Source organism: Balaenoptera ricei, chromosome 1, assembly GCF_028023285.1.
Source record: "Balaenoptera ricei isolate mBalRic1 chromosome 1, mBalRic1.hap2, whole genome shotgun sequence".
Taxonomy (NCBI): domain Eukaryota; kingdom Metazoa; phylum Chordata; class Mammalia; order Artiodactyla; family Balaenopteridae; genus Balaenoptera; species Balaenoptera ricei.
In genome coordinates, this window is record NC_082639.1 from 137,736,019 (window position 1) to 137,763,200 (window position 27,182).

Here is a 27,182-nt window from a genome sequence, read left to right on the forward strand (position 1 = left end):
AAAACGGACAACCTGGAAGAAATGGACAAATTCTTAGAAAGGTATAACCCTCTAAGACTGAACCAGGAAGAAACAGAAAATATGAACAGACCAATCACAAGTAATGAAATTGAAACTGTGATTAAAAATCTTCCAACAAATAAAAGTACAGGACCACATGGCTTCACAGGTGAATTCTATCAAACATTTAAAGAAGAGTTAACACCCATCCTTCTCAAACTCTTCCAAAAAAATGCAGAGGAAGGAACACTCCCAAACTCATTCTATGAGGTCACCATCACCCTGAAACCAAAACCAGACGAAGATACTACAAAAAAAGAAAATTACAGACCAATATCACTGATGAATATAGATGCAAAAATCCTCAGCAAAATACTAGCAAAGAGATTCCAACAACACATTAAAAGGATCATACATCATGATCAAGTGGGATTTATCCCAGGAATGCAAGGATTCTTCAATATACGCAAATCAATAAATGTGATACACCACATTAACAAATTAAGGAATAAAAACCATATGATCATCTCAATAGATGCAGAAAAAGCTTTTGACAAAATTCAACACCCATTTATGATAAAAGCTCTCCAGACAGTGGGCAAAGAGGGAACCTACCTGAACATAATAAAGGCCATATACAACAAACCCACAGCAAACATCATTCTCAATGGTGAAAAACTGAGAGCATTTCCTCTAAGATCAGGAAAATGTCCACTCTCACCACTATTATTCAACATAGTTTTGGAAGTCCTAGCCATGGCAATGAGAGAAGAAAAAGAAATAAAAGGAATACAAATTGGAAAAGCAAAGGTAAAACTGTCACTGTTTACAGATGACATGATACTATACATAGAGAATCCTAAAGATGCCACCAGAAAACTACTAGAGCTAATCAATGAATTTGGTAAAGTTGCAGGATACAAAATTAATGCACAGAAATCTCTTGCATTCCTATACACTAATGATGAAAAATGTAAAAGAGAAAATAAGGAAACACTCCCATTTACCACTGCAACAAAATGAATGCAGAAAACTATAAGACACTGATGAAAGAAATCAAATATGACACAAACACATGGAGAGATATACCATGTTCTTGGATTGGAAGAATCAATATTGTGAAAATGACTACACTACCTAAAGCAATCTACAGATTCAATGCAATCCTTAACAAATTACCAATGGCATTTTTTACAGAACTAGAACAAAAAATGTTAAAGTTTGTATGAAGACACAAAAGACCCCAAATAGCCAAAGCGGTCTTGAGGGAAAAAAACGGAGCTGGAGGAATCAGACTCCCTGTCTTCAGACTATACTACAAAGCTACAGTAATCAAGACAATATGGTACTGGCACAAACACAGGAATACAGATCAATGGAACAGGATAGAAAGTCCAGAGATAAACCCACGCACCTATGGTCAACTAATCTATGACAAACGAGGCAAGGATATACAATGGAGAAAAGACAGTTTCTTCAAAAAGTGGTGCTGGGAAAACTGGACAGCTACATGGAATAGAATGAAATTAGAACACTCCCTAACATCATACACAAAAAGAAACTCAAAATGGATTAGAGACCTAAATGTAAGACCAGATACTATAAAACTCTTCGAGGAAAACATAGGAAGAACACTCTTTGTCATAAATCACAGCAAGATCTTTTTTGATCCACCTCCTAGAGTAATGGAAATAAAAACTAATTAAACAAATGGGACCTAATGAAACTTAAAAGCTTTTGCAAAGCAAAGGAAACTATAAACAAGATGAGAAGACAACCCTCAGAATGGGAGAAAATATTTGCAAACGAATCAACGGGCAAAGGATTAATCTCCAAAATATATAAACAGCTCATGCAGCTTGATATTAAAAACACAAACAAGCCAATCCAAAAATGGGCAGAAGACCTAAATAGACATTTCTCCAAAGAAGACATACAGATGGCCAAGAAGCATATGAAAAGCTGCTCAACATCACTAATCATTAGAGAAATGCAAATCAAAACTACAATGAGGTATCACCTCACACCAGTTAGAATGGGCATCATCAGAAAATCTACAAACAACAAATGCTGGAGAGGGTGTGGAGAAAAGGGAACCCTCTTGCACTGTTGCAAGGTGGGAATGTAAACTGATACAGCCACTATGGAGAACAGTATGGAGGTTCCTCAAAAAACTAAAAATAGAATTACCATAGGACCCAGCAATCTCACTACTGGGCATATACCCAAAGAAAACCATAATTCAAAAGACACATGCACCCCAAGGTTCACTGCAGCACTATTTACAATAGCCAGGTCATGGAAGCAACCTAAATGCCCATCGACAGACGAATGGATAAAGAAGACGTGGTACATATATACAATGGGATATTACTCAGCCATAAAAAGGAAAGAAATTGGGTCATTTATAGAGACATGGATGGATCTAAAGACTGTCACACGGAGTGAAGTAAGTCAGAAAGAGGAAAACAAATATCGTAGATTAACGCATATATGTGGAACCTAGAAAAGTGGTACAGATGAACCAGTTTGCAAGGCAGAAATTGAGACACAGATGAGAACAAATGTATGGACACCAAGTGGGAAAGAGGCGGGGGGGTTGGGGGTCGGGGGTTTATGAATTGGGGGATAGGAATTGACATATGTACACTAATATGTATAAAATGGATAACTAATGAGAACCTGGTCTATAAATAATAAATTAAATAAAATTCAAAACAAAAAAAGAAACGTAAAAAGAAAAGAATAATAAGGTTTAAAATATGGGCCCCCAGAGACCAAGAAAAGAGTAACAGACTGAAGAAGACATATCTGAAGAGTTGGTGCTGACAATTTTCCAGAACTGAAAACATACATGAATACAGACATAGAAATTATTCCTATCAAGAAGGATAATTAAAAAGAAATCCACGGGGCTTTCCTGGTGGTGCAGTGGTGAAGAATCTGTCTGCCAATGCAGAGGACACGGGTTCGAGTCGTGGTCCAGGAAGATCCCACATGCCGCAGAGGAACTAAACCCGTGCGCCACAACTACTGAGCCTGCGCTCTAGAGCCCACAAGCCACAACTACTGAGCCCATGTGCCACATCTACTGAAGCTCGTGCACCTAGAGCCCGTGCTCCGCAACGAGAAGCCACCACAATGAGAAGCCCCCACACTGCAACAAAGAGTAGCCCCCGCTCGCCGCCAACTAGAGAAAGCCTGCGTTCAGCAACAAAGATCCAACACAGCCAAAAATAAATAAAAATAAAAATAAGTTAATTTTTAAAAAAAATCTGCAATTAGACACACTAAAGCAAAACTATGTTTTTGTACAAAACAGAAAGATTTTAAAATCAGACAAAGAGAAAAGTTAATTCACCTAACAGGAACAATTAAACAAGCAAAATACTTCTCAAAAGCAATAAGAGAAGTTAGAACAAAGTAAACTTTGGTTATCCTTAAAAAGTTGAAAGAAAATAACCCCAACCTAAAATTCAGATTCCAACAAAACTGTCCTGCAACAACATGAGCAAAATATTTTTTCATGTAAATGAAAACAAGGTTTATCACCAATAAGCTACTTCTTAAAAAATTTCTGAAACCATGTAATTGAAAAGTTCAACAACACAAACCAGAAGGTCTGAGACACAAAATGAAAGAGAAGCAAGGAAACTAGTAACCAAGTAAGTGATTTTAAATATTGTTTACATACATTAATTATAATATCTAATTTATGGGGTTCAAGAATAAGACAGAATAAATACACCGAAAACCAGCATATACGTCAGAAGAGAGGGCCCAGATACTTTTACATGAAAATTCTACCAAATATTCAAGGAAGATATAACATTAATTGTACACAAACTCTTTCAGAAAACACTTCCCAATTTGTCTTCTGAGACCAGCATAGCTGTAATACCCAAACCCAACGAGGACACTGGGGAAGGGAAGGAAAGAAGAAGGGGAATAAGTGCCTTCATGAAAACAAGCACCCACAACAAAATAACAGCAAATCAATTTCAACAACACGTAAAAAGAATAACTCATCGTGACTAAATGGAGTTCAATCCAAGAATGCAGGGTTGTTTTCATATTAGAAAATCAATCAACGCAATTCATCAAGTGGGCAGAATAAAGGAGATATCCATATAAAAATTTCTGCCTGGTTTGCAGGGCAGAAATTGAGATACAGATGTAGAGAAAAAACGTATGGACACCAAGGGGGGAACGCAGCGGGGGGGGTGTGTGTGATGAATTGGGAGACTGGGATTGACATGTATACACTTATGTGTATAAAATGGATGACTAATAAGAACCTGCTGTATAAAAAAATAAATTAAATTAAATTAAAAAAAAAATTTCAAGAGATGCATAAAAAGCATCTGACAAAATTCAACACCTATACATGTTCAAATTTCTCAACAAATTAGGAACAGAAGGAAACTTCCTCAACTTGATAAAGGGCATCTACCAAAATGTAGAGCTAACATATAAGTTGAAGTATAAGGGGGAAAGAGGAGGGAAAAAGAGGGAAAAGAAGAGAAGGGAGATGTGGCGAGACGAGAGGAAGGGAGGGAAGAAGGACAGGAGAAAAGGGGGAAGAGGTGAGGGGAAACAGAAGAGAACACACAAAGATTAGAAAAGGTAAAAGTATCTTTTTGCTGATCATATGATTTTACATAGAAATTCCTGAGAATCTACAAAACTACTAGAATTAATAAATTTAGAAAGAAAATTAATACATTTAGCAAGCTAAGAAGAAACAAGGCTAACGTACAAAAATCAATTGTATGTTTATATATTCACAACAAATTAGAAAATAAAAATTGTAAAATAATTGTATCAATAATAGCATCAAAAAGAATTAGAAATTAATTTAATGAAAGCATGGAAGACCTCTATATTACAAACACAAACACTGCCAGGAGGAATTTTTAAAAGACCAAAATAGATGGAAAGATATACCATATTCATGGACTGGAAAACTCAATATTGTTCGTGTGTTACCATTATGGTAACTGGGTAAATGGTACATGGGCTCTCTCTGTTTGTTTGTTTTAATGCTTTTTGTTTTGTTTTGGCTGCACCACGCAGTTTGTGCAATCTTAGCTCCCCAACCAGGGATGGATCGAACCCAGGCTGCCAGTAGTGGAAGCATGGAGTCCTAACCACAGGACCACCAGGGAATTTTCATGGGCTCTCTCTGTATTAATTTTTACAACTGCATGTGAATCTACAATTATCTCAAAATTTAAAAATTTATTTTTACAACTCTAAAGGAACTTAGGAATAAACTTATGAAGAAATAAATAAAACCTAGACTCAACTTGATATCAAAAACATATCAATTCCCCCTAAGGTAATTTATAAGTTAAAGGCAGTTCTAATAAAGATACCAAGAAGCTTTTTTATGCAGCTAGAGAAACTGATACTAAAGTTGATGTGAGGGCTTCTCTGGTGGTGCAGTGGTTAAGAATCCACCTGCCAATGAAGGGGACACGGGTGCGAGCCCTGGTCCGGGAAGATCTCACATGCCGCAGAGCAACTAAGCCCGTGCGCCACAACTACTGAGCCTGCACTCTAGAGCCCGCAAGCCACAACTACTAAGCCTGCAAGCCACAACTACTGAAGCCCGAGTGCCTAGAGCCCGTGCTCCGCAACAAGAGAAGCCACCATGATGAGAAGCCCACACACCACAATGAAGAGTAGCCACCGCTCGCTGCAACTGGAGAAAGCCTGCGTGCAACAACGAAGACTCAACACAGCCAAAAATAAAATAAATTAAATAAAATTTAAAAAATAATAAAGTTCATGTGAAAAAACCAACAGGAAAGAATATTCTGTAAAACACTGAAAAAGAAGTGCTGGGGGGTTGGAGGAATTAGTTCTATCAGACATTAAAACATACCATAAAGAGGTGACAGTGAAAAGAGAAACACGTCAGCAGACAGAAGAGAAAGACCAGAAATAAATCCATCTTACACACAGAACTTTTGATATGAGAAAGGTTGCATATCACAACACTCGATCAAAGATAGATTTTTAAAAAGTGGGCTGGGACAACTGACATTTGGATAAAGATAAAATTAGATCCACACCTCAAAATATACACAACAATAAACTCCAAACAGAAGAGGAATCTAAATGTAAAAAATGAAATGAGACAAGTATTTTAAGAAAACATGGGTAAATTTCTCTATGTCCTAGTTACAGGTAGACATTTTGAACTATGACTCAAAACCCAGAGGTAACAAAAGATTGGTAACTTTAAATAATAATTTAAAAATTTTGAACAGTTTCAAAAAAAAAAACAAGAAAATATAGGCAACATTTATCACAGATAAAGGGCTAATATTCTTAATATACCGTCAAATCTTAAAAATTGAACAGATGAAAAACTTTATAGAAAAAATAGGCCAGAAATATGAATACATAATCCACTAATAAGTATATTAATATACCAGTAATCATATGATAAGATGTTTGTTCAACTTCATTCATAATTACAGAAACATAAAACTATCATGAGATGTATTTCTCACTTGACAGATGGGCAAAAATTTTAAAGTAAAACTCATTCTTCTAGAGAGGCTCTGAGAAAGACTCTAACAGGCACATTCATATATTGCTGGGGAAAATGAAAATTGGTACAATTATTTGGGGGAAGAAGATGATTTGGCAATATCAATCTCTGTCTCTCCATCCGTCCATCCATCCATCCATCCATCCATTCATCCATCTACATCTTTGACCCAGAAACCGCACGTCTAGGAATTTACACTGAAGATACACTGTCCAACAATATGAAAATACATATGCACAAGTTAATCACTGCAGCACTACTTGTAATTACAAGATAATGTAAACTACCTGTTTTTATGTAACAAATTGATTAAATAATCCTATGCAGCTATAAAAACAATGAGAAAGAGTTCTATGAACTTCTGTGGATTTGTTTTCATGATAAATTGTTAAAATAAAAAAGCAAAGTGCAGCAGAGAATCACTAGGAAAGCTACCCTTTGTGTAAGAAAAAAGAAATAAGAGAATATTCATATGTATCATGAAAACCTGACTAATAAAACTGGTTACCAACAGGGGTTAAGAAACAATGTAGTGGGAAAAGATAAAGGATATGGGAATTGGTAGAAGGGTTGGAGGGGTGGTATTTATTGAGTATGACTTTTTGCATAGCTCTGACTTTTAGAATCAGGTTAATATTTCACATATTCAAAAAAGTCTGTATGTCATAAAAATGGGGTGGGGTGGAACACAAACAGAAGCGAATGAACTCAACTGTATTTCAAAGAAATATCACAGTTTATACTGATGAAAATTAACAATCAAAACCAAGTAAACTATGAACACACTATATTTTCACACTATATTCTCTCAGACTAAAGACAAAAATAAATTTAAATAAATATTTATCACTAGTTAGTAGATTTGTTTTCTTAGTAATTTCCATACTAGTTTATATATATATATAGAGAGAGAGAGAGAGAGTAAGACTATGACAATAAGTAAAATGTATTTTGATAATGAGAGCTAGGTTTCTGTCAGAAAAGAGAATTAGAGATATATAAAGGGTACAATGTAAAGCTACAACGAACCCTGTGATAGTGAACTGCAATGAGAGCTCATCAGTATGAACTCATAGCTTTTATGACAGATACAGAAACACAGACATGTTATTTACATATTTGATTACATAAATATTATGTTCATAAACTGAATAGCACAGACTAATCTCAGCTAGTCTGTATTGCCCACATGGTTATCTCCAGAACAGCTGATTCTTACCTACATTACAAAATGTTGTGTTATTTTTTAACAATTCTTTTTTTTTTTTAATTTATTTATTTTTGGCTGCACTGGGTCGTTCGTTGCTACACACAGGCTTTCTCTAGTTGCAGTGAGTGGGGTCTACTCTTCGTTGTGGTGCACAGACTTCACATTGCGGTGGCTTCTCTTGTTGCGGAGCATGGGCCCTAGGAGCCTGGGCTTCAGTAGTTGCAGCACGCAGGCTCAGTAGTTGTGGCTCATGGGCTCTGGAGCACAGGCTCAGTAGTTGTGGCGCACAGGCTTAGTTGCTCCGCAGCATGTGGGATCTTCCCAGACCAGGGCTCGAACCCATGTCCCCTGCATTGGCAGGCAGATTCTTAACCACTGCGCCACCAGGGAAGCCCACAAAATGTACTAAATAAAGATAAATGATATTCCATAACCATGGGCCTGTGAGTTGTTCGGGAGCAGACTGTATCAGTCTGTCAGCATTGTTTAGTAATAATAAGCAAATTTATGATTCACTTGATTTCAGTGGAGCCTGTAACTTAATGGCTGGTCACGTAACTAGAATGCACTGCCCATGTGACTAGCTTAAAATAAGAGATCTGACCTCAAGCCAAATTTGAATTTCCCATTACTAAGGTGCTTGAGATGCAAGCTAGTAGTGGTTCTGAACCTGGAGACAAAGCAATTCCTCTGTGACTCGGTGGTAGAAGGACAAAGAAGACTGTGCCTAAAGTCTTCATATCCCTTTCAATGAGTACTCTTCTTCCGCTTGGCTGTACTATATCCTTTGCCTATAATGAAGTTCCAGAAGTATAAACTGCTTGATTCCTGTGAGTCCTTTCATCAAACACTTAAGGTGATTAATACATAACTAATGGATACATATTATAATATGTTATATATACAGATATACATATTTCCTAGCTCTGTCCACTGAGAAGGCCTACAAGCAATGACGCTCTAAGTGCAATGAGCACACTTAAAACCCAGATATTTGTTTTGAAATACCATTCTCCATTAAAAGAAAACAGGGCTTCTTGGATACATGGCTGATTCCAGGACTGGGGCAAGGTAAGTACAAAATGATGCTGGTATATCTTGTCATCTAAGAATGTAAGAAGTTACTTAAAGAATGATAAGAAAATGAAAATCAGCTTGAAGGAGTTCCAACTAGACAAACAGGGAACAATCTGAGTTCAAAATGATTAACAGAAAAAATTAAAACTCCATGATTCCATAACCATATAAACAAACAAAGAGGGAGGGAGGGAAAGATCCTTTCAGTAGAAATGCTAACGAATAAATGTGGAAGTATTACTCAGCTATTAAAAAAAATGAAATAATGCCGTTTGCAGCAACATGGATGGACTTAGAGATTATCACATTAAATGAAGTTAGACAGAGAAAGATGCTACTGTATGATATCACTTAAATGTGGAATCTAAAAAAATGATTCAAATGAACTTATTTACAAAACAGAAATAGACTCACAGACATAGAAAGCTAACTTACGGTTTACCAAAGGGGATAGCACGAGAGTGGGGGTGGATAAATTAGGAGTTTGGGATTAACATATACGAACTACTCTATATAAAATAGGTAAATGACAAGGATCTACTGTATAGCACAGGGAACTATACTCAATATCTCATAATAACCTATAATGGAAAAGAATCTGAAAAAGTGCACATATATATATGTGAATCACTTTGCTGTATACTTGAAACTAACACAACACTGTAAATTAACTATACTTCAATAAAAAAGTTAAAAAAATAAATGTGGAAGAAAAAAATGAATTAAAAATTATCATTTGGGCAAAACACATTAATAATTATTTCAAGTAAGATTTATTAATAGATGCTCAAATGGGAGAAAATGGTAAATTTACAGTGGACAAATCTGGCAGGCACCGCCTTAATCAAGTGATCAGAGTTAACATCACCAGTACTGAGCAAACTCATATCATATGGGTCCAGATACGACAAACTAACAAAGGATACCACATCGATTCTGTAGTATTCCTGATAAAAATGGATAATCTGAATCTAGTTATAAGGAAATATCACACAAACTCATATTAAGGAAAGTTCTACAAAATTAATAACTTATACTATTCAAAAACGTCAACATCATGCACAACTAAAGAACTATAACAATTTAGAGGAGATTGAAGAAACATGACAACTAAATGTAACCAGTGATTCTGGATTCATACTGGAGAAGGAAAATTTTTTTCTTTTGCTATAAAAGAATATTAGTGGAAAAATTGTTGAAATTTAACTACACTATCTCAGATAATAATATTGCATTAACATTAAATTTCCTGATTTTACTAATTGTACTAAGCTTATATAAAAATTCTAAAGCAAGATGAACAGGCAATTATAAAACTTCAGTGGTATAAAAAAACTGTTTCTGGCTTCACCTACATTATATTGTTAACATTTTTTTCAATTCAATTTCAACTATAAACATTATTTTTAAGAGCAGTAGAATAATATACCCGATAGCTGTACCATAGTTTCCATAGCTATTCTACTATGATTGGGGATATTTATTTTTCTACAATTTTTGCTTTTATAAATAATACTGGTATATAATCTTTACATAGTACTTTGAATCATTTCTTATAAGAAATTCCTGTTTATCACTACCAAATCACACATTTTTAGCATTTCTCATGTGTATATATCGCCAAATAGTCTTCCTGGAAGACTATCAACTCTCTCCCCCCTCCCCTTTTCCCCCTCTCTCAGTCCCCCATCCCACCCTCAACACTACATGTACATGCACACAGCAAGTAAGAAGAGTTCCCATTTTGAAACATCCTTAGCCATACCTATTAGCTGACTTCTTTGGTACCTTATACTACTTCATATTGTGCTTTTATTATTTAGGAAGTTGAGTATTATTTCATATGTGAGCTGACCATCTGAATTTGCCTTTTTCCCCCATGTTCTTCATATTTTTAAAAAAAATTTTTTTGGAGCTTTCATCAAAAGAATGAAATTGGTTTAAGAAACTTTTTTCATTTTGAAGCAATGTGAAGCAACTGACAAAACCTTTCCCAGTTTGGGTTTAAAAGCTTGTTTATGGTGCTTTCTTATATACAGCCCGCTTTTTTTCTATAGTTCTATTATTATTTAAATCATTATTTAGCTGACCTGGACTCTTACAGTAACAGATAAAACAGAAAGCTAAATTTCCTGCAAATGGTATCCTGGCTAACACTTCATAATTTACTTAATCTTCCCTTTTGACTCCCTCTTGCGAGAGCACTGGAATCACAACTAACTGCTCAACAATCATCAACAAGAAGACACTGGAACTCACCAAAGCAGATACCCCACATCCAAAGACAAAGGAGAAGCCACAGTGAGACGGTAGTAGGGGCGCAATCACAATAAAATCAAAACCCCATAACTGCTGTGTGGGTGACTCACAAACTGGAGAACACTTATACCACAGAGGGCCACCCACTGGAGTGAAGGTTCTGAGCCCCACGTCAGGCTTCCCAACCTGGGGGCCCGGCAACGGGAGGAGGAATTCCTAGAGAATCAGACTTTGAAGGCTAGTGGGATTTGATTGCAGGACTTCGACAAGACTGGGGGAAACAGAGACTCCACTCATGCAGGGCAAGCACAAAGTAGTGTGCACACTGGGACCCAGGGGAAGGAGCAATGACCCCATACGAGACTAAATAGACCTACCTGCTGGTCTTGGAGGGTCTCCTGCAGAGGCAGGGGGTGGATGTGTCTCACCGTGAGGACAAGGACACTGGCAGCAGAAGTGCTGGGAAGTACTCCTTGGCGTGAGCCCTCCCAGAGTAGCCATTAGCCCCACTAAAGAGCATGGGTAGGCTCCAGTGTTGGGTCGCCTCAGGCCAAACAACCAACAGGGAGGGAACCCAGCTGCACTCATCAGAAGACAAGCAGATTAAAGATTCACTGAGCTCTGCCCACCAGAGCAACAGCCAGCTCTACCCACCACCAGTCCCTCGCATCAGGAAACTTGCTCAAGCAGCTAGATAGCTTCCTCCACGAAAGGGCAGACAGCAGAAGCAAGAAGAACTAGAATCCTGCAGCCTGTGGAACTAAAACCACATTCAGAGAAAGATAGATGAGATGAAAAGGCAGAGGGCTATGTACCAGATGAAGGAACAAGATAAAACCCCAGAAAAACAACTAAATTAAGTGGAGATAGGCAACCTTCCAGAAAAAGAATTCAGAATAATGATACTGAAGATGACCCGGGACCTCGGAAAAAAAATGAAGGCAAAGATTGAGAAGATGAAAGAAATGTTTAACAAAGACCTAAAAGAATTAAAGAACAAACAAACACATGAACAATACAATAACTAAAATGAAAAATACACTAGAAGGAATCAATAGCAAAATAACTGAGGCAGAAAGACGGATAAGTGACCACCTGGAAAACAGAATGGTGGAATTCACTGCCATGGAACAGAATAAAGAAAAAAGGATGAAAAGAAATGAAGACAGCCTAAGAGACCTCTGGGACAATATTAAACACAACAACATTCACATTATAGGGGTCCCAGAAGAAGAAGAGAGAGAAAGGACCTGAGAAAATATTTGAAGAGATTATACTCAAAAACTTCCCTAACATGGGAAAGAAAATAGCCACCCAAGTCCACGAAGTGCAGAGAGTCCCATACAGGATAAACCCACAGAGAAACACGCCGAGACACATAGTAATCAAATTGACAAAAATTAAAGACAAAGAAAAATTACTGAAAGTAGCAAGGGAGAAATGACAAATACATATAAGGGAACTCCCATAAGGTTAACAGCTGATTTCTCAGCAGAAACTGTACAAGCCAGAAGGGAGTGGCATGACATATTTAAAGTGATGAAAGGGAAGAACCTACAACCAAGATTACTCTACCCAGCAAGGATCTCATTCAGATTCGATAGACAAATCAAAAGCTTTACATATGAGCAAAAGCTAAGAGAATTCACCACCACCAAATCAGCTCTACAACAAATGCTAAAGGAACTTCTCTCAGTGGGAAACACAAGAGAAGAAAAGGACCTACAAAAACAAAACACAAAACAATTAAGAAAATGGTCATAGGAACATACATATCGATAATTACCTTAAATGTGAATGGATTAAATGCTCCAACCAAAAGACACAGGCTTGCTGAATGGACACAAAAACCAGACCCATATATATGCTATCTACAAGAGACCCACTTCAGACCTAGGGACACATACAGGATGAAAGTGAGGGGATGGAAAAAGATATTCCATGCAAATGGAAATCAAAAGAAAGCTGGAGTTACAATACTGATATCAGATAAAATAGACTTTAAAATAAAGAACGTTACAAGAGACAAGGAAGGACACTACATAATGATCAAGGGATCAATCCAAGAAGAAGATAAAACAATTATAAATATATATGCACCCAACATAGGAGCACCTCAATACATAAGGCAACTGCTAACAGCTCCAAAAGAGGAAATCGACAGTAACACAATAATAGTGGGGGACTTTAACCCCTCACTTACACCAAAAGACAGATCATCCAAACAGAAAATTAATAAGGAAACACAAGCTTTAAATGACACAACAGACCAAATAGAGTTAACTGATATGTATAGGACATTCCATCCAAAAACAGCAGATTACACTTTCTTCTCAAGTGCGCATGGAACATTCTCCAGGATAGATCACATCAAATCAAGCCTCAGTAAATGTAAGAAAACCGAAATAATACGAAGCATCTTTCCTGACCACAACACTGTGAGATTAGAAATCAATTACAGGGAGAAAAATGTAAAAAACACAAACACATGGAGGCTAAACAATACTTCACTAAATAACCAAGACATCACTGAAGAAATCAAAGAGGAAATCAAAAAATACCTAGAGACAAATGACAGTGAAACACGACAATCCAAAACCTATGGGATGCAGCAAAAGCAGTTCTAAGAGGGAAGTTTATAGCAATACAAGCCTACCTCAAGAAACAAGAAGTCTCAAATAAACAATCTACCCTTACACCTAAAGGATCTAGAGAAAGAACAAACAAAACATAACGTTAGTAGAAGGAAAGAAATCATAAAGATCAGAGCAGAAATAAATGAAATAGAAACAAAGAAAATAGCAAACATCAATAGAAGTAAAAGCTGGTTCTTTGAGAAGATAAACAAAATTGATAAACCATTAGCCAGACTCATCAAGAAAAAGAGGAAGAGGACTCAAATCAATAAAATTAGAAATGAAAAAGGAAAAGTTACAACAGACATCGCAGAAAGACAAAGCATCCTAAGAGACTACTACAAGAAACTCTATGCCAATAAAATGGACAACCTGGAAGAAATGGAGAAATTCTTAGAAAGGTATAACCTTCCAAGACTGAACCAGGAAGAAAGAGAAAACATGAGCAGACCAATCACAAGTAATGAAATTGAAACGATGATTAAAAATCTTCCAACAGGGCTTCCCTGGTGGCGCAGTGGTTGAGAATCTGCCTGCCAGTGCAGGGGACACAGGTTCGAGCCCTGGTCTGGGAGGATCCCACATGCCGCGGAGCAGCAACTGGGCCCGTGAGCCACAACTGCTGAGCCTGCGCGTCTGGAGCCTGTGCTCTGCAACGGGAGAGGCCGCGATTGTGGGAGGCCCGCGCACTGCGATGAAGAGTGGCCCCCGCTCGCCGCAACTGGAGAAAGCCCTCGTACAGCAACGAAGACCCAACACAGCCAAAAATAAATAATAAATAAATAATAAATAAAAAATTTAAAAAAACAAAACAAAACAAAATAATCTTCCAACAAACAAAAGTACAGGACCACATGGCTTCACAGGTGAATTCTATCAAACATTCAGAGAAGAGCTAACACCCATCCTTCTCAAACTCTTCCAAAAAATTGCAGAGGAAGGAACACTCCCAAACACATTCTATGAGGCCACCATCACCCTGATACCAAAACCAGACAAAGACACTACAAAAAAAGAAAATTACAGACCAATATCACTGATGAACATAGATGCAAAAATCCTCAACAAAATACTAGCAAACAGAATCCAACAACACATTAAAAGGATCATACACCACGATCAAGTGGGATTTATCCCAGGGATGCAAGGATTCTTCAATATATGCAAATCAATCAATGGGATACACCATATTAACAAAGTGAAGAATAAAAACCATATGATCATCTCAATAGATGCAGAAAAAGCTTTTGACAAAATTCAACACCCACTTATGAAAAAGACTCTCCAGAAAGTGGGCATAGAGGGAACCTACCTCAACAAAATAAAGGCCATATATGACAAACCCACAGCAAACATCATTCTCAATGGTGACAAACTGAAAGCATTTCCTCTAAGATCAGGAACGAGACAAGGATGTCCACTCTCACCACTATTATTCAACATAGTTTTGGAAGTCCTAGCCATGGCAATTAGAGAAGAAAAAGAAATAAAAGGAATACAAATTGGAAAAGAAAAAGTAAAACTGTCACTGTTTGCAGATGACGTGACACTATACATAGAGAATCCTAAAGATGCCACCAGAAAACTACTAGAGCTAATCAATGAATTTGGTAAAATTGCAGGATACAAAATTAATGCACAGAAATCTCTTGCATTCCTATACACTAATGACCAAAAATCTGAAAGAGAAATTAAGGAAATACTCCCACTTACCACTGCAACAAAAAGAATAAAATAGCTAGGAATAAACTCAAAATGGATTAAAGACCTAAGTGTAAGGCCAGACACTATAAAACTCTTAGAGGAAAACATAGGAAGAAAACACTTTGTCATAAATCACAGCACGATCTTTTTTGATCCACCTCCTAGAGTATTGGAAATAAAAACAAAATTAAACAAATGGGACCTAATGAAACTTAAAAGCTTTTGCAAAGCGAAGGAAACTATAAACAAGATGAGAAGACAACCCTCAGAATGGGAGAAAATATTTGCAAACGAATCAATGGACAAAGGATTAATCTCCAAAATATATAAACAGCTCATGCAGCTCGATATTAAAAAAACAAACAACCCAATCCAAAAATGAGAAGACCTAAATAGACATTTCTCCAAAGAAGACATACAGATGGCCAAGAAGTGCATGAGAAGCTGCTCAACATCACTAATTATTAGAGAAATGCAAATCAAAACTACAATGAGGTATCACCTCACACCAGTTAGAATGGGCATCATCAGAAAATCTACAAACAACAAATGCTGGAGAGGGTGTGGAGAAAAGGGAACCCTCTTGCATTGTTGCAATTTAGGAATGTAAACTGATACAGCCACTATGGAGAACAGTATGGAAGTTCCTTAAAAAACTAAAAATAGAATTACAATAGGACCCAGCAATCTCACTACTGGGCATATACCCAGAGAAAACCATAATTCAAAAAGACACATACACCCCAAGGTTCACTGCAGCACTATTTACAATAGCCAGGTCGTGGAAGCAACCTAAATGCCCATCGACAGACGAATGGATAAAGAAGATGTAGTACATATATACAATGGAATATTACTCAGCCATAAAAAGGAACGAAATTGGGTCATTTTTAGAGACATGGATGGATCTAGAGACTGTCATACAAAGTAAGTCAGAAGGATAAAAACAAACACCGTATATTAATGCATATATGTGGAACCTAGAAAAATGGTACAGATGAACTGGGTTGCAGGGCAGAAATAGAGACACGGATGAGGAGAACAAATGTATGGACACCAAGGGAGCAAAGTGGCTGGGGGGGGGGGCATTGGATGAATTGGGAGATTGCGATTGACATATATACACGAACATGTATAAAATGGATAACTAATGACAACCTGCTCTATAAAAAAATAAATAAACTAAAATTCAAAAAAAAACCCTTCCCTTTCACCACTGATCTACATATCCACCTTCACCACAGGGTAAACTCTTAATTACCTTTCAGTTAGATTTTACATTTTTTATTGTGCCCCTTTTGTTACAGCAGTCTTAGAATACATTATAATAACTTAATGGGTAAATGCCCTTGTAATTATTATACCTCTGAAGCATTCATTCTATAAATAACCATTAAAGTCAATTGGGCACACTCTCTACCGACCTTTAAAAAATATTCTTGAGAATTTTTAATTGGAATCACATTAAGTTATGGTTATTGGTCTATTCAAAATGTTCAACAATTGCTTTAACCTATTTTAATATTTTTTATTTTCCTTGAAAATTACACATTTTATTAAGACTGCTATTTTTATTAATATGCATCAGCACTAAGTTATTTTAATCTACTCAATATTATAATAGCCAATTTCAATTATATATTGTAACATACAGTATCTTTTTTATTTCTCTCTACATTTGCTATCTTAAGTTTTTCCCAGTTTCTTGAGTTCAATGCCTAGTTCATTTATTTTTATTTGTATCTAAAAATGAATTCATTTAATGATACAATTTTTTAGGAAAATTCTGACCAAAATTTCATAAATTTTGATATATAATATTTTCACTAGCATTATTTTCTGAATTGTTTTTAGCAATGTCTATATACTCTTTAACACAAAGGTATTAAGAGAAGTCTTTAGTTTACTCTCTTCCAGATTGTCTCAGTAGTTATCTATTTGAGGTTCTGATTCAGAGAATGTAAATGGTACAATTTATTCTGTTTTAGAATCAATCCAGTTTTCTAAATGCTCTAAGATTACTATAAATAATGTATATCCCTTGATGCAAAGTATAAAGTGAGACAAGTACCTATTAAACCAAGTTTGACTCATCTCAAACAAAGAAAAAATCCAATGTCTTTATAATGACGTAAGAAAATCATGCACCAAAGTGGCCTCTGTCATGTTTCTTACCTCAGTTCTATTTTTCTCCTCCTTCCTCATTCCTCTCCAGCCATACTGGACTTCTGGACTGTGTCTGGCATTCTTGTACCTTAAGGCTTATGTACTTATTTTCACTCAGCCTAGATCTTCCCGGAGATATTCACATAGCTTGCTCCCTCACCTCCTCTTTGTTCAAAGGTAATCTATTCTTATTACTATTAGTATCTCTCCAACTAGAATGAAAGTTTGGCTACAGCATGAATTTTTTTTTTTAATTTATTTTATTTATTTTTGGCTGTGTTGGGTCTTCGTTTCTGTGCGAGGGCTTTCTCCAGTTGCGGCGAGTGGGGGCCACTCTTCACCGCGGTGAACGGGCCTCTCACTGTCGTGGCCTCTCCCATTGCGGAGCACAGGCTCCAGACGCACAGGCTCAGTAGTTGTGGCTCATGGGCTTAGCTGCTCCGCGGCATGTGGGATCTTCCCAGACCAGGGCTCGAACCCGTGTCCCCTGCATTGGCAGGCAGATTCTCAACCACTGCGCCACCAGGGAAGCCCCTACAGCACGAAATTTTGTCTGTTTTGTTTTTGTTCAATAACCAGAGCCTATAATAGTGTCTGGTAAATAGGATGTACTCAATAAAACTTTTGGTTGAATAAATTAATATTTAAAAGCACCTGCCCTGAAGCCATAATGCCTGAGTTAAAATCTCTGCTATATTACCTTGGGCAACCTCCTTAACTTCTCTTTGCCCTAGTTTCCTCCTCAATAAAATAGAAAATAATAGTAATAGTACTTATCTCATAAGGAAGTTCTAAGAATTAAAGTAGTTAATATATGTAAAGTTCATTGAGCAATGTCCATGAATAGTAAATGCAAAATAAATGTTACCTAAATACTTTTATTTCTACTTTAATTACTTCTTGAATTATACAGTAGCCCCTCCATATCCACAGGTTCTGCATCTAAAAATTCAATCAAACGCAGACAAAAAAAAATCCACAGACACACCCCCCCCAAAAAAAGAAGAAGAAATTCCAGAAAGTTCCAAAAAGCAAAACGAATTTGCAGCTGCACTGGCAACTATTTACACAGTATTCACATTATATTTAAAACTTTTTACATAGCATTTACATTATATTAGTTATTACAAGTAATCCAGAGATGACAAAGTATATAGGAGGATGTGCTACCCAGGTTATATGCAAATATACACCAATTTATCCAAGGACTTGAGCAACCTTGGATTTTGGTACCTGCAGGGGTTCCTGGAACCAATCCCCCATGGATACTGAAGGACGACTATACCTTAAAATCTCTTACCATGTTTAACTTTTAATCAATTTTTGAAAATTTCTAATAGGTTTTGCTTTATATAAATACCAATGCTTTATATTATGTCACACAAATTACTACTACTTTGTGGGATTATACCTTTCATTATGTGAAAACCTGTATCTATCTTCTATGATTTTTTCCTTGAGTTCTACTTTGGAACTTTTGGTCTGTACTTTTCTTTCCTTTTTTGTTGTTTGTTTTTGTTGTATTCCTTACCATTCTTATATTTGCCAGGCTTATCCTCAACTACTCCTTTGTTTTCAAGTCTTTCTGTGTCAATCTGTTTTAAGTCTGTCTCTTCTAAAGAGTATACCTAGAAATGAAGCCTCAGGACTTCGGCACAATATGTTATATTAGTTCTATCCCATAAGCACTAGTAGGTTTTCCTCCTCAGCAACTTCCCTGTCCTCCAGCAGATACTAAGGTTGGAGTCTCCTGAGAGACCCAGACTACTTCACCCAAAAGCACGCTTTTGCTCTGCATACAGTGACTCACATGTTAGGTAGACTTCCTAAGTATTCTTTTTATCTTTATAAATTCTTTTTAAGTTTTCAGTGTGAGGATAGCAATATGTCAATGGGATTTCTAGTGGGTGGAGGTTGGAGGGATTACATTGGCTTAGTGTACGATCTCAAACCAGAAGTCTCCTTTATTATATGCAAACAGTAAAAATTAAAAAAAAAAAAAAACCCACTATTCTGATTGCTTTTTTTTTTTCTATTCAATTTCTATTGTTTCTAGCTTATGGAATTTGCTAGAAATTCCATATTAATGTTCTATAAATGGCAATAGTAGAAAATCTTCTCTGTTCCTCCATGTAGACTTTGTCAAAGCCCTGCAGCCAAACAGCAATAGGAACACACCTGTAGTTGAACAAATTTTATTATTGCTCATTGCAGCGAAGAATACAGCACACTACAGGTTAAGGTAAAAGGATGTTACAAACTACTTATAGGATATAGGCCCATGTTAAGTGATTTGGGGGAGGGTTCAAGGAAGTAAGGCTTTGCTCTGGATTGGATACTGTCAAGAAGTGGGGATAATTCTGTGATTGAGTACCTTAATAAATCTTACCTAGACGAACAGAAAACTACAGCGAGACTAAAGTTGTAATTAGTAAAGAAACAGCAACTGCTCATATTAGCCATGATAGAGGTGTGTTTGGTATTTTATATGGCTTGCACAGTGACTTCTTTTTGTATGTGCTTAATAAGTTTATGAAGCGATCTTGGTTTTTGTTTCATTTCATCACCGTCCCAGAGTGACTATGTCTGATGTTGATGTTCTGTGAGATTATGTTTAAAAGGAGAACATCAAGGCCCAGCTGTGAATGCCAAGCCTGTTTCCAGGTTCAGAGACTGCTTTTCCTGTTCAAGTTCTTAAGGATGTTTCAATTTAATTCTTAAAAATTTCTCCTGATATATCCCATTGTCTTATTAAAAAAACACCTAGATCTGGTGCTTTCATGGCTGTTCAGAAACAGATACAAACCAATCTATAAACTTACCATAAAAAAACAATAGGCCAAATCCAAGCATGCAGTTGAAGATAACACAGGATATACAGAGTAGTTACACAAACTAACCATAAAAGTAATAGAGGCAGTTATTTAAGTAGTGGGGAAAGAAAAACACAAATAAAAGCTGTATGATCCGAAAGAATTTTCTTTCCACTTTGATAAAAATAACTGCACTATCACATAAAATGAATATACAAATGAACATGCCTTATTTTTTTTCCTTTTAAGGAAAAAAGGATATTATAAAGGATACTGTAAGGACAATTTGTAAAATCTACTGAGTAAGATATAGGGATTAGATAATAGCACCATATCAACATTAACTTCTTGAATTTTAAAGTTATATTGTGATTACATAGGACAATATCCTTGTTTTTAAGGAAATATACACTAGGGTATTCAGAGATAAAGGAACATTATGTCTGTACCCTGCTCAAACATCCAAAGAAAAAATTTTATGTGTGTATATGTAAAAGAGAGACAGAATGAGAATGATAAAGCAAATGTGATCAAATGTTAATATCTGGATAATCTGCATACAGTATATAAAGGAATTATTTTTTACCATTCTTGTAACTTCTAAGTCTGAAGTTATTTCAATGTGAAAAGTTAAAAAAAAAAAATTAAAAAAAAAAAGTCTGGCCTAAAAATTATATTTGACAAATATCAGCATCCCCAAGTCAGAGATGAAGACAGTAAAAATCAAAATAATCATACAATTAATTAAAGAAAAGGAGAAGCCAGAGTCTATTTTACTCAAGCCTGTAGTTTACTTTCCACAGAAAAGCTACATGTTTCAACATAATAATGGGTAATTCATCAATAAATTACAACTTTCCTATCTCTGAGAGAAACAATGCCCTGATTACTCATAATTTCCTCTTATGGTATTTCCTTCCTCTCAAGGTCTGATGTTACCAGTATATTAAAAAAATTTTTTAACTCAGTGATGAGCAAATATATATCTGATTATGTATCAGAGCTATTCAAGTCCTAATCAATGCCACAGCATTCAAAACAGCTGTCTTTATGACAGGACATTCCAGTAAACTCATCTGTGATTTTACAACTCAGGTGGTTATATTTATGGTACCACTAGAACATACTGTTAGATGTATCATTTACCTGAGAACTGCCACTGAAACCTGGAGGTTGGCTGTATTCTGTGGAATCAATAATACTACTGCAAAATGAAGAAAGAAAAATGTGATTTCAGTTTTTACATTCTCTTAGCAACAAAAAAAGTAAATCTAAAATATATCATATATAAATCCAATATTTCTAATTTCTAAGCAAAGAAAATATTTATTACCAATAATTTAATTAGACATCAAATAAATACATACCTCATAAACAAAAAATTAGTAAATATTTAAACAATTTACCCCTTCATCCCACCACCTTAAATATACCCACCTTGAAAGAATGTCAGTAGGGAATAATCATAAGATAGGTGTATATATAGAAGTATTTCCTACAATTTCATTTTCAGATAGGTTAATAAGCTGTTTGAACTCTAAGGAAAAGAGGACTTAGAATGTTGGGAAAAGAGCACAAGCATGAAATCAAAAGCTATGGTTAACAGATCCTGTATGACACTAGAGCTACTGCCCTTGGACAAATACCTTATAATAACTGTTTCCGTATCTGCAAAGTGAGATGAGTGGAGACTAGCTATCTCTAGCTATATCTAGAGTCCCTTCAAGCTCCAAAATGTTATAATAATCACCTCGCGTGAAAGAAAACTATCAAAGGAATGGAAGAAATGGTAAAATACCAATTAATCTTTCTTTTATAACCCAAAATCTATATTCTAATTACCTCTGCCCTAGTGGAACATAATCTACTTTCTCTATTGGCTCTTTCTATTTGATTATATTCTCTGTGCATTTTCCTACCTAACCCTAGAAAAACCTCTAGAAGTCCCGACTAGCTTTTCTTCCTAAGAGTTCTATCTTACCATATCTATCTTATCACTTCACTCTTATCTCCTACCCTTCTTTAAATAAATTAGCCTACGAGGACTATTAACACCTGAAAATGATATAACTTATACATCAACCATGACAGATCATCAGTTTTTTACATTTTTAAAAATTCTTCCCTATTTCTACTATAGAAATGTTTATATTTTTGTCTACCCTAATGAAATTAAGGAATTAAGTATACTAATTTCAGTGTGTCTCTTTACATAAATATACAAAATCATTATTCACTTCAGTACTCAAATAATCACAAAGGTTATAATATGAGAGGCACTCTTAAGAGTACAGAGTGGGTTTGAATTTCACCTGTTAGCAGCTAAATGACTCTGGGCAAGTTATTGATCTTATTTGGCCTCTAGCTTCTCCATCTGCTAAATGAGTAAGATACTTCAGAGAGGTATAAGATTTAAGTTAAGTGGGTTAATTTCTCAGTACAATGCCAAAAAACGGTAGATGTTCAATAAATTTTACCCTTAATAAAGTTCGTCAATAACATACAACCTTACGCTTTCAAAAATATAATAAATGAGATGCAACTGTCTTCACAGTAGTCTTTTTTTATAAAGCAATACATAATAATAGATATTCACTGTGTTCTTAACCATTCCTATAGTAAGACTTATGTAAGAAAGACCCTTCAAAGCACTTATACTACAAATTAAAGAATTAACACAATCTTGTAATGAATTTCTTTTGATGAAATATAACCAATGCTCACTTTCCTTGCACAGAGTCATGAATTGATATGACAGGATCACAAGCTATTTTCAGTATACTCTAACCAGGGACTAACAGGGCTAAAAATGAGGAAATGCCATGCATTCAAAAATCTGTGTTCCTTGGTCAGAATGGCCATCATCAAAAAATCTACAAACAATAAAGGCTGGAGAGGATGTGGAGAAAAGGGAACCCTCTTGCACTGTTGGTGGAAATGTAAATTGATACAGTCACTATGGAGAACAGTATGGAGGTTTCTTAAAAAACTAAAAATAGAATTACCATATGACCCAGCAATCCCACTACTGGGCATATACCCTGAGAAAACCATAATTCAAAAAGAGACGTGTACCACAATGTTCATGCAGCACTATTTACAATAGCCAGGACATGGAAGCAACCTAAGTGTCCATCGACAGATGAATGGATAAAGAAGATGTGGCACATATATACAATGGAATATTACTCAACCATAAAAAGAAATGAAATTGAGTTATTTGTAGTTAGGTGGATGGACCTAGAGACTGTCATACAGAATGAAGTAGGTCAGAAAGAGAAAAATAAATACCGTATGCTAACACATATATATGGAATCTAAAAAAAAAAAAAAAATGGTTCTAATGAACCTAGGGGCAGGACAGGAGTAAAGATGCAAATGTAGAGAATGGACTTGAGGACATGGGGAGGGGGAAGGGTAAGCTGGGACGAAGTGAGAGAGTAGCACTGACATATATACACTACCAAATGTAAAATAGATAGCCAGTGGGAAGCAGCTGCATAGCACAGGGAGATCAGCTTGGTGCTTTGTGACCACCTAGAGGGGTGGGATAGGGCGGGTGGGAGGGAGACGCAAGAGGGAGGGGATATGGGGATATATGTATGCATATGGCTGATTCACTTTGTTATACAGCAGAAACTAACACAACATTGTAAAGCAATTATACTCCAATAAAGATGTTAAAAAAAAAATCTGTGTTCCTTCCACTAATGAAACCCAATTCCCTATTATCTGTATAAACATTAATAAAATTATTAAGCTGCACATTTAGAGGTTGACAGAACAGAACTATTTCTAGATATAATTATTTTATGGTGTTGTAATTCAGACTTCTTTGACTGCAGGCTGGAACAATGATATTGATATATCAGTGTATATAGTGAGATAACACTACATTTCAAATACATGTTTAAAAATAGTACTCATCAGATTGTTGAAGGTATTGAAATTACAGGTATTAAATGGTATTTTATTAATAATAACTGCAGAGTTTGAAATTTATTTTATTTCAGATCTTAATCTTATTCACTAAGAAAATTTATTAATGCATACACAACTGCAACAGAAGCAATCTGAGAAAATAAATCCCTTTAATTCTGCTTTTTAAAATGTGTGTGTGTGTGCGTGTGTGTGTGTGTGTGTTTCTATGTGTGTATAAAGTAACATGATTAGAAGAGAATATTAGAAAGCACTGCCTGGGCTGGGTTCTCTTGATTCTGGTGCTATTCAACTTCTTATCTCTGAGTTAGCGACAATCCACAGATGGTAATGACAACAGCAATATTAATAGCTATCATTTATTGAGCATTTACCATGCTCTAGGCACTGACCTGAGTAATTTAAGCTTCATAACTCAGGTAGACACTATTATTATTCCCATTTCTCAAGTGAGGAAACTCAGCCACTGACAGATTATACATTTGGCCCAAGTTAACAAAGTTAGCCAATAGCAGAGTTAGGATTCAAAGCCATGCAGTCAGGTTCTAGAGTCTACACTGAACCACAATGCTATGCTCCCTAGGCACATCATATTCTACAACTGAAGAGTGAGGAAATCCTGGATTAGCCCAACCCACTTCATAGACATAATTTAAGGAGAAAAGTGAAAAAAACGGCAACCTATAAATATGAGTCATCAATTATTTCAAATACATGTCAAATAAATAACTTGAAATTATTTCAAATAAATTATAAAAATAAAGCCACCAAAAATGGCAAGGGCAAGAAGAAAATTTCAAGATAGTAACTAAAACTGAGTTAGGAATAATACACTTTATTCATGATGGGGAAAATAAGATGATAAAAAAATTCTTAATGTTCTTGCTAGTGACAACGAGGAGCTCAGCTAAAAACATATGAAAACTATACAGCTGTTAATCCAAGTTACAAGGGAAATTCACAGTTATGCAAGTAGATGTCAAAAAACTACTTACTGTCACTTAAATTATTTGCTTCCAAAGACAAAGATATACTTTGTAATTAAAAGATAGACTTTTACAAATGAACTTATATACAAAACAGAAACAGATTCAAAGACATAGAAAACAAATTTATGGTACCAAAGGGGAAATGGGGGGGAGGGATAAATTAGGAGTTTGGGATTAACAGATACACACCACTATATATAAAATAGATAATCAACAAGGACCTACTGTACAGCACAGGGACCTATACTATTTTGTAATGACCTATAAGGGAAAAAAAATCTGAAAAAGAATATATATATATATGTATATGTATTTATGTGTGTATATATATGTATTTATGTGTGTATTTGTGTATATATGTGTGCATGTGTGTGTGTATATATATATATATATATATATATATATATATATATATATATAACTGAATCACATTGCAGTACACCTGAAACTAACACAACATTGCAAATCAACTATCCTTCAATTTAAAAAAAAGAAATAAAAAATATGTTTAAATAAATAATAAAAAAAGACTGTTAAGTCAATTTCACATATAAGCTATATCTATAATGAATAGGAAGCTAAGAGAAAACAGTGTTTCACTCTTGGTAAAAATAGTGGGTAACTAGTTTTAGACTGGGCTTTTACTTGAAAAAGGATAATTCATATTCAAATACCAATAGGCACAAAATTAATTAAATGATAGAGGATTTTAATATGTGAGCAAAATAAAATGTATTGAGATAATTTAAGGCTGAACATAAAGAAAATAACATTATGAGGTTTTTAAATAAATAATGGAATTGAATGAACCAAAAAAAAAAATCTGTGTACACACATGAAATTAGACTAATTTCTGTCACTGATTTGTTTTTCCATTAGTATAAACTTAAAACAGAATAAACTCTACATTCAATAAACAATATGGGGCTACTGCCAAACCCCCTTCCTTTCCAGTATTCTACATAAAATTACTGAACCAGTTTCCCAAAACTGAGCAACGTGAGAAACGTGTAACATGAAAATAATCTGACTTATAAATTTTAATAATGACTAATTAAAACCAAATATGACTTTAATTTTTTTTAAATAGTAAAGTTTGTGACTATTTTATTGCCTTTCTACCAAGGCAGTAATCCCCAGTATTATAAACAGATGAAAGCTAAATCCCTTGCTCTCCTCAAAATAATGCTTTTCTGTCACTTACTTAACATAGAAGCATTGAATTTCAAATTAATGGTAAACGCCACTTACTAAAAAACCAAAATTTTCGTGGCCCCAGTTTTGCAGACACCTCAGGAGATACTAGAAATCACTCTTCAGTTTTGATTTTTCCTTTCTAATTCCACATACCCTTTAACATTTGACAAAACTATTCAAACAAATCATACAAAATCAACATGACTCATCTATTGAGTGCTACCATCTACTGAGTGCTTATTATATGTCAGGTATTATTCTTTCATTTCTTTACATGTATTACCACATTTTAGCAGTCAAGACTGGTATTATTATCCTCATTTTAATAATGAGAAAACTGAGGTGTACAGAAGTTAATAATAAACTTGCCTAAGGTCAAACTGCTAACTAATAAGGTGTGGAATTGAAATTTGAACCCAGGCAGTATAATTCCAGAATCCTTATGTAAGACTGCCAAAGTGACATGTTTTCTCTTCTTGAAGAATCACTGCCCTGCCATTTTTGAACGATAAGTTTCTATTGATCTTCTTTCTGATGTTTTTTTATTAACTCGATGATCTCCAAAACCGTTTTACCTCCCAAGGTTTTACAGGCTCCAGAGTAAGGATGTCTGCTTTAGAATACTGA

The 27,182-nt window shown here is 35.4% G+C and overlaps 1 protein-coding gene across 6 annotated transcripts in view; it reads right to left on the reverse strand.

Moving 5' to 3' along the window:
- Positions 1-27,182, reverse strand: part of COP1 (COP1 E3 ubiquitin ligase) — a 267,664-nt gene that overhangs the window by 151,274 nt on the left and 89,208 nt on the right. For 5 of the 6 annotated variants that reach the window (XM_059937005.1, XM_059937022.1, XM_059936996.1 and 2 more), the window contains one exon: positions 21,577-21,634. The exons of the other annotated variant lie outside the window; for it this stretch is intronic. In XM_059937005.1, coding sequence (XP_059792988.1) covers positions 21,577-21,634 — 58 coding nt within the window. The remainder of the gene's footprint in view (positions 1-21,576; positions 21,635-27,182) is intronic. 6 annotated transcript variants of the gene reach the window in all.